General features: G+C 46.0%; 1 protein-coding gene across 5 annotated transcripts in view; it reads left to right on the top strand.

Moving 5' to 3' along the window:
* The window catches only part of LOC136004334 (transcription factor RFX3-like), a 141,719-nt gene that overhangs the window by 96,662 nt on the left and 31,805 nt on the right, over positions 1–13,252 (top strand). For all 5 annotated transcript variants that reach the window (XR_010608389.1, XM_065660761.1, XM_065660760.1 and 2 more), the window contains one exon: positions 13,099–13,220. Coding sequence is in view for 4 of the 5 variants with exons in the window: in XM_065660761.1 (XP_065516833.1) it covers positions 13,099–13,220 (122 nt within the window). In the remaining variant the exon portion in view is untranslated. The remainder of the gene's footprint in view (positions 1–13,098; positions 13,221–13,252) is intronic.

The following is a 13,252-nucleotide window of genomic DNA, read 5'->3' as shown; positions in this document are numbered from 1 at the left end:
CTAGGCTTTTTTCAGTGATATCCAGTGATAGGACAAGGGGCAATGGGTGTAAACTGGAACATAGGAAGTTCCACGTTAACATCAGGAAGAACTTCTTTACTGTAAGAGTGACAGAGCACTGGAACAGGTCGCCCAGGGGGGTTGTGGAGTCTCCTACACTGGAGATATTCAAGGCCCGCCTGGACAAGTTCCTGTGTGATGTACTGTAGGTTACCCAGCTCTTGCAGGGGGGTTGGACTAGATGATCTTTTGAGGTCCCTTCCAACCCTTGGGATTCTGTGATTCTGTGTGATTCTGTATAAGCCTCTCTTAATGAAAACAGAGACTACCTGTAAATTGTGTAAGCCCATGAATTGGATTTTTGAGGTAATACTAAATATTGAAAGTCTCAATAAACTTTTTAATATTGTCAGCATGGCAACTACAAGGAAATAACAAAATTTTCAGAAAAATAATAGTTTTTTCTTTGCCTTGTGACTTAGTCCATCCAGGTTTTTTTCTTTCTTTCATTTTTAATAGTTTTGACTTTTTTCTTACAGATTTCCTTACTTTTGGGTCCATTTAATACCAAACAGGAAATTTGGCACGTGCTCCTGCTCCTTCTATTTCTGGAATAAATTGAGGACTGAGTGGGAAGTTTCCATTTAATTAGTGTGTAGGGTTAGACTATGGGAATCAACGGCAAATAATTTTGCATTCTTTTTTGAATTAACTAATTTCATCTTCATATTTCAGTGGTTAAATTCAGTTGGATATCCATAGCTTTTCAAAAATTTCTTGTTAGCTAAAGACTCCAAACTCTTATTGTGCTTACATTATAAAATTATTCTTCCTGCATAAAGCTAAGCATCTTTCAAAATATGTTATAGTTATAAAAGTTTATTTTTTAGTGCCTTTTCTCCTAGCAGTTAATAAAAAAGAATTAGAAAACTCAGAGTTGAAATAGGAAAAGGCTCAGATAATTTTAGAAAAGCTAAATTCTTTCATTAAGCAGTTGTGTAAATCAGTTGTAGTAACATTTTCCCCTGTGTCATGGTTTAAACAAAAGTCATCCATAAATCACACAGTCGCTCTCTCACTCCCCCCCTTTTTGCCTCCCCTTACTCCCGGAGAGACGGAGAGGAGAATCTTAAAGAATGCAACCCCCACGAGTTGAGATAAGAACAGTTTAGTAACTAAGGTATAACACAAATCACTACTGCTACCACCAATAATAATAATGATAAAAGTAATAACAAGAGGAAAGAATACAACACCTTAACACCAGCCAACCAATAACTCGCCCCACTCCCCCCAGCCGAGCACCGACCGATGCCTCATCCAATCCTACAGTCCTCCTAGCCCTTCCGGGTAACTCCCCGTTACATCCTGGGCATGACGTGCTGTGGTATGGAATACCTCTTTGGCTAGCTTGGGTCAGGTGTCCTGTCTCTGCTTCCTCCCGGCCTGGCAGAGAATGAGCCTCAGAAAGTCCTTGGTCAGACCAAACATTTGAGCAGCAACTAAAAACATCGGTGTTATCAGCACTGTTCCCAGGCCAAAAAATGAAAACACAGCACTGCACTAGCTACTAAGAAGGAGAAAAATGACTGCTACTGCTGAACCCAGGACAGTATCCTCCCCTTATTCCATACCATTCATGTCATGCTCAGGTCCCACATTTTCAATATACCATCACTCTTATCTTAGTGCATGGACCAGTCCCTATAAAGCTGCTGAATCCATCTGATCTATGATGTCAGGCTCCATCTCTTGTAGCAGTCTCCCAGAGCAGGAAAGGCTGTGCGCAGTGTTCACACTCGTGAATAACCTGGTCAATAGTGTCCATTGCCAAGTCCACCCCTTGATCATGAGTCCATCTCTATGTTGCATCTCTGCCCTGATGGCCTGAAGCGTCATGGCCCACCAGGCTCAAAATAATTCACTGTCCCCTTCAGCAGTTTCTGCAGCTTGTTGCTGGGGACTCCACACAGCTGCCTTCCATCTCTGATGCTTCCAAAGCACTGGAGGGGCCCAGTGGACTAGATACTCGCTCATACTGTCTCACACACCCTGCCACTCATGACTGTCTAGCCTTGGGGAAAATCTCCTGCTCCTCCTGTATCGTGGTCTAATTCTATACAAGACCCAAACCTGACTCTGCTTAACTTTTGAGATCAGACAAAATGGTTGTGGGTAGAACACACTCTGTGTGTATGCCTACATGCTGATCCCCATCACAATCAGCAAGCAGGTCCCAAGGGTACCCAAAGGCCATTCAAAACCTTCAGAACTCTCAAATGATGCTGCTGTACTTGTCCCTGAGGATGGCGTAGCTGCTGTGCTTGCCGGCTCTCCCACCACCAGCTTCTCTTTTCCTGGGTGCAGCTCTTCCTCCTCTGCCTTGCTGGGAAACGCTGCGTGGACTCCTGCATCCTCCTGGGGCTGGAAGGGCGGCTTCCGGAGGATGCTCTCGGCCACTGCGGGCCTGAGCTCCGCCGCGGGTCTCGGCTCCTTGGCCGCCTCCTCCCGCTGCTCAGCAGCTGCCTCCTTCCCAGCCTCTGGCCCCGCTCCCGCCGCCACCTGGTCCCCGGGGCCGCTCCCCCTCAGCTCCCCACAGCCTCATGAAGACGAAGGCAAGGACGAGGGCCAGGACGGTGAAGAGCAGTGGGACGGCCAGGTACAAGTCCACAGCCACATCCATCCTGCACTGCTGCTGGAGCCCACCCGTATTACAAGTCTTTGCCATAAAGTACAGTGAAACAAGAACCTTAGCCCAAGCCCACCATCTGATAAACACTAACACCACAAATACCAGCCCTAAGTAATGTACTACATTCTGAAACTGTGAGATCAAGAGAAACAACTTTGAGAGCCAATAAATCAGCATTGTGACGACTTTTAATCTGATCATCTCTGTCGTTATCTCAACCCTTCGTGCCCCACGTTGGGTGCCAAAAAGAACTGTCGTGGTTTAAACAAAAGTCATCCATAAATCACACAGTCCCTCTCTCACTCCCCCACTTCTTGCCCTCCTCTTACTCCCGGAGAGATGGAGAGGAGAATCGAAAGGAATGCAACTCCCACGGGTTGAGATAAGAACAGTTTAGTAACTAAGGTATAACACAAATCACTACTGCTACCACCAATAATAATAATGATAAAGGAAATAACAAGAGGAAAGAATACAACACCTCAACACCAGCCAGCCAATAACTCACCCCACTCCCCCCAGCCGAGCACCGACCAATCCTTCGTCCAACCCTGCAGTCCTCCTAGCCCTTCCGGGTAACTCCCCGTTACATCCTGGGCATGACGTGCTGTGGCATAGAATACCTCTTTGGCTAGTTTGGGTTAGGTGTCCTGTCTCTGCTTCCTCCCAGCCTCCCCTCCTCCCTGTCAGAGCACGAGCCACAGAAAGTCCTTGGTCAGACCAAACATTTGAGCAGCAACTAAAAACATCGGTGTTATCAGCACTGTTCCCAGGCCAAAAAATGAAAACACAGCACTGCACTAGCTACTAAGAAGGAGAAAAATAACTGCTACTGCTGAACCCAGGACACCCTGTCTGTAAATAAAACCACAAAGGGAAACCTGGGTATAAACAGAGGATTTTGCCAGGAATTCTAGAAGTGTATCATTACCTTGGGTGCAAAAACATCACCCTCTATTGTCCATAAAAGTCAGGAAATCTGAAATCATTAACTCTGCTCAAGTTTCTATTGAAACACCTGAAAAAGAAGTTTCTTTTTTCCATTCCTCAGCTGCATTTTGCATGTTATTTTCTAATGCTGTCAAAACTGTTTGACTCCTATAGATGGCACCTGTAATAATGCCAGAATTAAGACTTTTCCCCAACATTTTTTACATAAAGCACATTGGTAGGATAATTCTGACTCATAGCACCAGCAGATTAAGTTGGGGTTTTTTGTTTGGTTTTGTTGTGGGTTTTTTTTTTTTTTTTATAAAAAACCCTTAAAGGACTCTTACACATCCAGGACACTTTGGATTCTACTTCAAGAGCTGGAAAGTTTGTGAAATAATATATTTTTTAGAAACTAGTAGAACTATGTGCAGATACTGATTTTGATTTGGAAATATAGAAACTGATCTTCTGACAGACATTTTTAATGATAAAGTATAATAAGAGTAAAGTTTTTTATAATGAGAATAAAGGCTTTTGTATTGCCAATAGATCTATCAAGTGATGGGAAGTTTACCCATAAGAGTTCAATGCTACTGTGATACTAGAACTTAAACTCTAGTCTTCTTAAAGTTTTTTACAGTTGTTCTATTGATTTCAGCAGGCCTGGGATTTTTCTTCTGGGACTTTACAATAGTCAAACTCATATAATAGTCCTAGAGATTCAGATGATGACAGAAGTATTAACATTCCTAAAATTATCATACTTTATGTTAATTGGGCCAAGAGGCCTTCTCTGGAAAAGTATACTTCTTGTATATCCCATGCCTTATGTTAAAATAGTTATATAGTAAATAGTTAAATATAAGTCTGTAATGACCAGAATCTTGAATGCTTGCTTCTTACAGGAGCTTTCTCATAAACTAAAATCTAAGTAGTTACATAGGACATTCCTATTATCTATTTAATAAGATAAAAATGAGAACACGCTCACAGCTTACTCATCTGCTTCTTAAGAGGAGTGTTTTCATAGTGGAATTTGTTAACATTTCTAATGTTAATACAAAGCTTTACAATCTGCACAGTGCAATTTCAGTCCTGAGTGTCAGTTCACACGCATTGAATTATACACTGAGGTTTCTCTTTTTTTTCTGGCTACAATGCTATTTCAGAGCTGGGGCAGAATTAATTTTCAGTTGTTGGAAATGGCAGTCGGAATATTCAGCCAGTCAGTGTGATGGTCTTAACATCTAACTGTCTAAACCAAGATCTGTACTTGTATCTGCCTCTCTAGGAAGCCCGTTCCAGTGTTGGACCACTCTCTCTGTAAAGAAATGTTTCTAATACCAAGCCTGAACATCCCCTGGTTCAGCTACTTAGTTTAAATCTAAGTAGCCTTCTCAGACCTTCTGAGCTCATAAGAAGTTTGTTACATTTTAAAATTATTTAGATTCCATTGTCTTCAAACAGATGCATGGCCCTTAAGGTGATTAAACCTTATTTTTGAGCTACTTAATTTCTGGGAAAGCAAGTCCTTTGGAAAAGAGAAGACTGTGTTTCTAGTTTTTTTGTAAATGAGCTTTAGGCCTTAGTGGCATAGTTTTTCAAGTAAATTTCACAAGAAATTGGTAGTTATGCTGTGTCCTAGGTTCAGCAGTAGCAGTCATTTTTCTCCTTCCTAGTAGCTAGTGCAGTGCTATGTTTTCATTTTTTGGCCTGGGAACAGAGCTGATAACGCTGATGGTTTTAGTTGCTGCTCAAATGTTTGGTCTAGCCAAGGACTTTCTGAGCCTCATGCTCTGCCAGGGAGGAGGGAAAGCTGGGAGGAAGCAGAGACAGGACACCTGACTCAAGCTAGCCAAAGAGGTATTCCATACCACAGCACGTCATGCCCAGGATGTAACAGAGAGATACCCAGAAGGGCTAGTTCACTGCAGGGTTGGAGGAGGTATCGGTCGATGCTCGGCTGGGGGGAGTGGGGCGAGTTATTGGTTGGCTGGTGTTGAGGTGCTATGTTCTCTTCCCTTGTTATTTCCTTTATCATTATTAATATTGGTGGTAGCAGTAGTGATTTGTGTTATACCTTAGTTACTAAACTGTTCTTATCTCAACCCGTGGGAGTTGCATTCTTTTCGATTCTCCTCTACGTCCCTCCAGGAGCAGGGGGAGGGCAAGAAGGGGGTAAAGTGAGTGGATGAGGTTTGTGGTTGGGTTTAAACCACGACATAGAATCATAGAATAGTTAGGGTTGGAAAGGACCTCAAGATCATCTAGTTCCAACCCCCCTGCCATGGGCAGGGATGCTTCACACTAAACCATGTCACCCAAGACTCCATCCAACCTGACCTTGAACACCGCCAGGGATGGAGCATTCAGAACTTCCTTCGCCAACCCATTACAGTGCCTCACCACCCTAACAGTAAGGAACTTCCTTATATCTAATCAAAACCTCCCCTGTTTAATTTTGATCCCATTACCCCTTGTCCTATCATTACAGTCCCTAATGAAGAGTCCCTCTCCAGCACCCCTACAGCCCCCCTTCAGATACTGGAAGGCTCCTATGAGGTCTCCACACAGCCTTCTCTTCTCCAGGCTGAACAGCCCCAACTTCCTCAGCCTGTCTTCATACGGGAGGTGCTCCAGTCCTCTGATCACCCTCGTGGCCCTCCTCTGGACTTGTTCCAACAGTTCCATGTTGAGGACACCAGAGCTGTACACAATACAGTTCTCCATGCTGTGATATCAGCTTTATGAATTTTATAATCATAAAATCATAGAATGGTTTGGAAGGGACCTTAAAGATCACCTAGTTCCAACCCTCCTGCCATGGGCTGGGACAACTGTCACTAGAGCAGGTTGCTCAAAGCTCCATACAACCTGGTCTTGAACACTTCCAGGGAGGGGGCATCCACAGCTTCTCTGGGCAACCTGTTCGAATGTGTCAGCACTCTCACTGTAAAGTATTTCTTTATATTGCATCCAAATCTACCCTCTTTCAGTTTAAAACCATTAAACCTTGTCCTATCACTACAGGCCCTGGTAAAAAGTCTGTCCCCATCTTTATTATAAGCCCCCTTAATTATTGAAAGGTTGTAATAAGGTCTCCCTAAAAACTTCTCCAGGTAGAAAAACCCCAGCTCTCTCAGCCTGTTCTCACAGGAGAGCTGTTCCAGCCCTCTGATCATCTTAGTGGTCCTCCTCTGGATTCCTCCAAAAGTACCATGTACTTCTCTTGGGGGATGTCCTTATGTTGGGGGCTGTTCCAGAGTTTGATGATTCCAGGTGAGAGAAAATGAGAGACAAATAGAGAACTCCCAACTAGTTTATAAATATAGGAAAATATAGAGAATCTTACAGATACAGTAAAGGATATTTCTGAAGAGTGTATATCTTACCAACCCCAAGGACCCTGTGAAGATGATCAGGAAACCAGCTCCGAGAATCATCATGGCAGTGCGAGGTGACAGGCTCAACCTTAGCGGGTGTCCCCACGGAGGCAGTGTTGACCTGGGTGGTATGAAGTTCTGCCTCCTCTGCTTCGCATGAGGCTCCGGCTGTTATACTGACAAAAATGCACACTCATTGCGAAGCCGGGGGCCAGCCTATGTTGGAAGAAGTGGCCAGCAATATCTAGAAAGGTCTCCAAGGGTCAAGACTTTTCCAGGGAGTTCTAGAGCGGAACTTTCTGGGAAGGAACCAAAGCTGGACTTTCCAGGGAGCAGCCAAAGCAGGACTCTCCAGGGAGGAGCCAAAGCGGACAAATAATACTTTTCTATCTTTGTGTGTTTCACCACAGACCATTATCTATTGTCCCTGACACATGCCTCCCCGTAGCCTGTGGTTGGAACACACAAATATTTTACCATCTGTGCTACAGTTTTATATATCATACTGTCAATAAAGGAACGAGTAGTGCTAAAAGACAACGAACATAAAACACATAGAAACCTAATGCCTATTACCACTAATAATACAACAGCTTTTCTTAGCTAGTCCTACCCCCCACATCTATCTCTGAAAGGGGTTCCACCTGGTGTTTTCTGCTAGCTGGTTAGCGAGGGTCTTCAACTTTTGTATCTGAGTAGCTCGAGAGAGGACGCCTTTAACACCGGAGCGGGGGAGAGATCAGCGTCCAGGAGCCTCAACTCAGAGCAGCCAGAGCTACCGAGGGAACTTCAAGTCCTCGACAGGACCTGCCCAGGAGCCGGCAGCTCCGCGGACGAGAGCCGCTGACTCACAGGGGGCGGAGCCAGGAGCAGCAGCACCAACCCTGAGTGGTTAAAAACCTGCCCCAGGGAGCGCGAGCGACCAGGAGCGCGGCGAGGCAGTTCGCGCGGGCAGGCGAGCAGCATGGTGAGCACCCGTTGTATGGGCAGGGCCCGGCCTGGGAGCTCTGCTCTGGTTGCCCCGGCGGTGGCCAGCGTAGGCACCCAGACAGAGCAGATGACAGGGGAGGCTGCAGTGCAGGGCTCGGAGTGTAGAGGGTGCCTGCACTGGGCTTGTGAGGGAAAAGAGCACGACGGGCAGGGCTGCACTTGGTGCTCCCTGGTGGAGGTCCTCCTGCAGCAGGTGGCTGAGCTGCGGAATGCTATTAGCAGGCTTCAAGATGTCAGGGAAGCTGAGAGGAAGCAGGGCTGCTTGCTCCAGCCCCATACTGTGCAGGGGCCTCAAGCTTCCCCTCCAACTCATGAAGGAAAGAAGGAGGCCACCAACCCGGGAAATTGGGAATTGGTGACAAAGAAAAATAACAAAAGAAGGAGGAAAAGGACAATTAAAAGCAAGGGGCTTCCTCCTAAATCTGTTGTCCCCATGCAGAACCGCTTTGCTGTCCTGCAGGAGACTAACGAGGAAATGTACTTGCACCACAAACAGCCGGATTATGCACGGGTAAAGATCTCTACTGGCGCTACAGAGAAAAAGCGGCGGGTCGTAGTAATAGGGGACTCTACTTTGAAAGGGACGGAAGCACTCGTCTGTCGGCCTGACCCCGTCTCGAGGGAGGTGTGCTGCCTACCAGGGGCACGGATCAGGGATGTTACAGAGAGGCTACCTTTTCTAGTAAGTTCTGCGGACTATTACCCGCTCCTGGTGATCCATGTGGGTGCTAGGGATATAGGTAGTAGTAGACTGGGGACCATAAAGAAAGACTACAGAGCCCTGGGAGAGGTGGTTACGGGCTCCGGTGCTCAGATAGTCTTTTCGTCAATTCTCCAGGACACAGGGGAGGACCAAGAAAAAGCTAGGAGGATTGGCCAGGTCAATAGATGGTTAAAAGGGTGGTGTCATAGTCAGGGGTTTGGGTGTCTTGAACATAAGACTGAAGTTAGTAGGCCAGATCTACTGGGGGCTGGTGGAGCTGCTCTGGTAAAGAAGGGGAAGAACAGTTTTGGTAGGAGGCTTGCCAGACTGGTCAAGGAGGCTTTAAACTAGATGTGTTGGGGGAGGGGGGCATCATTCCATCCCAACACACCCAGTCAGTTGCCAGCACCTATAATAAATGCTCGGAACAATGTAGATATATTCCAGCTGCTCCAGCCAACGAGCCGGCTTCAATTGGAGCTCGTCTCAGATGCCTCTATTCAAACGCCCGTAGCATGGGGAACAAACAAGAGGAATTAGAGATGTGTGCACATCTACGGGGGTATGATATAATAGGCATCACAGAAACATGGTGGGATGGCTCCTATGACTGGAGTGTTGGAATGGAAGGTTACAGGCTCTTTAGAAAGGACAGGCCTGGCAGGCGGGGAGGGGGAGTTGCCCTTTATGTTAGGGATAGGCTGGAGAGTATGGAACTCTGTCTGGGGACAGGTGAGCAGTTTACAGAGAGTTTGTGGGTCAGGGTTAAAGGGAAAACAGCCATGGGAGACATTACTGGGGGAATCTGTTACAGGCCGCCTGATCAAGGAGAACCTGTGGATGAAGTACTCTACAGACAGATAGGAAAAGCCTCACGCTCGCAGGCCCTTGTTCTCATGGGGGATTTCAACCACCCTGACATCTGTTGGAACGATGGCACTGCACGGCACAAGCAATCCAGGAGGTTCCTCGATTGTGTGGAAGACAACTTCCGTCTGCAAGTAATAGAGGAGCCGACAAGGAGAGGTGCCATGCTTGACCTTGTGCTCACCAACAGGGAAGGGCTTGTTGAGAATATGGTACTCCAAGGCAGCCTTGGATGCAGCGATCACGAGATGGGGTGATGATGAAAGAGAAGCCGGGTTCAGTCCATGGTGGTCTGAAAACAGTCCTGGGAGACTCCTACTGCTGCTGCAGGCTTTCCATGACTTTATTCTCCAATGATGATCATGACAGCCCAGTCCAGAGTGGTCAAAATGGATATTTAGCTGTCATAGGAGTGTTATATGGCAGTCAACAGCATATAACTGAGTTCATTGGCTGTTTTCAGCCTGAATTAAATCCCCTTGAAGTACACACCAGACTTCTCCATCTTCCTGCGTTACCAAGTACACCCAGGTCCTTGAAAAAAAGCAATTCCAGTAGCAGGCTTGCCTTTACTTGAAGTAGTAATGACCCAGACTGTCTTCCCCAGCAGATTCTTTATGTGCACCACAGGAACTCTATCCCCCTGTACAGTACCTCTGCATTGCCAGTTGCTCTGCTTCCATTGCTGCAACCACCCCCACAGGGCATTTGCCACCATCCATGAGTCAGTAGAAAGATAAAGTACTGGCCATTTTTCTCATTCGGCAATGTCCAAGGCCAGCTGAATGGCTTTCACCTCTGCAAACTGACTCAATTCACCTTCTCCTTCAGCAGTTTCTGCAACTTGTTACAGGGGACTCCATACAGCTGCCTTCCATCGCCAACATTTTTCCACAACATGGCAGGACCCATCAGTAAACAAGGCATACTGCTTTTCACTTTCTGACAGTTTATTATATGGTGGGGCCTATTCAGCACGCATCACCTCCTCCTCTGGTGACATTCTAAAATCCTTGCCCTCTGGTCAGTCCATGATGAATTCTAGAATGCCTGGACGACTGGGATTTCCTATTCGAGCTCATTGTACAATCACTGCGGAACACTTACTCCATGTAGCACTGGTTTTTGTGATGTGAAGAGGAGACCCTGCCTTTAAACAGCCCAGCACTGGCAACCGGGGTGCCAGGAGGAGCTGTGCTTCAGTGCCAATCACTTCTGAAGCAGCTCGAACCCCTTCATAGGCACAGGTTCGACTTTCAGCAGCCTCACAACAGAAGGGTCCTCTGAGAGACCAGGCAAGGTGGACAGCTGCTTCATTTCCTCCATCTCCAAGGCAGATATACCAAAAGTCCATCGGAACCCTTTTGGGTCATTGAAATACCTTAGAGGGTCTATGCCAAGAATGCACGGAGACTCTGGGCCAGTCACAGTGGGGTGCTTTTGCCACTCCTTCCCAGTCAGGATGATTTCAGCCTCCAATACAGTCAGCTGCTGGGATCCCCCTGTCACTCCAGAAATACAAATGGATTCCACCCCTTGATAACTTGATGGCATTAGGCTACACTGTGCACCGGTATCTACTAGAGCCTTATACTCCTGTGGGACTGATGTGCCAGGCCATCTTATCCACACAGTCCATTAAACCTGATTGTCCCTGCTTTCCTGGCTGTAGGCAGGGCCCATCTAATAGTGATCATAAGATTCTTCACTTACTTCTTGTACAAAAGGAGTAGAATTCCTTTTCATAGGAGTAGAAGTAAAATCAGTTCTTTCATTGCCCACCAGAGCCTGGAGCAGCAGCTTTCTTGGGAGGATCCCCATTCACCGTTGTTTTCCTTTGCAGTTCACACACCCATTCATCCAGAACTGAGGTAGGATTTCCGTTCCGCTTTCTCATGTCTTCTTCATGATCCTCTGGGTATCGTCATTGTGACAAGTGACTACTAATCCATAACAATGAATGCTTATCAGAAATATGTTTTGACACACTCTGGTCAGATCTGTTATTATCTCAACCATTCAGGCCCCATGTTGGGCACTAAAAAGGACTGTTGTGGTTTAAGCCTAGACAGCAACTCAGAACTACGCAGCCACTTTCTCCCTACCCCCCCCTTCCCCCCCACACTTGGGTGGGATGGGGAGGAGAATCTAAAGAATGTAAACCACATGGACTGACGTAAGAACAGTCCAATAACTAAAGTACAACAGAAAACTGCTACTACTAATAATAATGATAAGGGAAATAACAAAGAGAGAGAATATAAAACTATAAGGGAAAAGGGGAAAAAATACAATAAACCTTGTGCTTGCAGCCCAGAAAGCCAAACATCCTGGGCTGCATCAAAAGAAGCATAACCAGCAAGTCAAAGGAGGTGATCCTGCTCCTCTACTCTGCTCTCATGAGACCTCACTTGGAGTACTGTGTACAGTTCTAGTGTCCTTAACATAAAAAGGACATGGAACTGTTGGAATAAGTCCAGAGGAGGGCCACGAGTATGATCAGGAGACTGGAGCACCTCCTGTATGAAGACAGGCTGAGAAAGTTGGGGCTGTTCAGCCTGGAGAAGAGGGGGCTGTTCAGCCTGGAGAAGAGAAGGCTGTGTGGAGACTTCATAGCAGCCTTCCAGTATCTGAAGGGAGCCTACAAGGATGCTGGGGAGGGACTATTCATCAGGGACTGGAGCGATAGGACAAGGGGTTATGGGTTCCAACTTAAACAGGGGAAGTTCAGGTTAGGTATAAGGAAGAAGCTCTTTACTGTGAGGGTGGTGAAGCACTGGAATGGCTTTCCCAAGGAAGTTGTGAATGCTCCATCCCTGGCAGTGTTCAAGGCTAAGTTGGACGGAGTCTTGGGTGACATGGTTTAGTGTGTGGTGTCCCTGCCCACGGCAAGGGGGTTGCAACTAGATGATCTTAAGGTCCTTTCCAAACCTAACTATTCTGTGATTCTATGATGCACAATACAATTGCTCACCGCTCGCTGACTGATACTCAGCCCAATCTGAGCTGTGAACTGGGTCTTCTGGGTGACTCCCCCGATTTTATATACTGGGCATGATGTGCTGTGGCATGGAACTTTGGCTAGTTTGGTTAAGGTATCCTGTCTCTGCTTCCTCCTGGCTTCTTGTGCCCCTCCTCATTGGCAGAGTAAGAGAGCCTGAAAAGTCCTTGATCAGGGTAAGCGCTGCTTAGCAGCAACTAAAACATCGATGTGTTATCAGCATTGTTCTCAGGTTAAATCTGAAACACAGCACTGCACCAGCTACTAGGAAGGAAAAAAAAAAAACTGTTACAGCTGAAACCAGGACACATTTTTCCTATTTTAAAAATGGAGTTATATTTTCCATTCTACAGTCAGTGGATTGCCAGTGATCTACCTTTCCTTACTACAGTTATTCTGATTTTTTTTTCTTTTTTGTGAACTAGCATAATTGTATGTCGAGACTTAGAAATCAGGCAGAACAGAGTGTGATGTCGCACTTACAAAAAAGTGAACATAAAGAATAATTTTATATTTGATAATTTTGTAGATACAAGCCTGTGCAGAAAGTGGATGGAGTTGCAGATGGTTTCACAGGAAGTGGTCAACAGGCAGGCACATCTGCTGAACAAACTATAATTGCCCAAAGTCAACATCATCAACAATTTTTAGGTATGATGTTTTATACTGTTGTAAAAATAAAA

The sequence above is a fragment of the Lathamus discolor genome, chromosome W (genome assembly GCF_037157495.1).
Source record: "Lathamus discolor isolate bLatDis1 chromosome W, bLatDis1.hap1, whole genome shotgun sequence".
Taxonomy (NCBI): Eukaryota; Metazoa; Chordata; class Aves; order Psittaciformes; family Psittacidae; genus Lathamus; species Lathamus discolor.
Note: the sequence above shows the minus strand (reverse complement) of the source record. Positions and strands in the feature narration are given on the sequence as shown.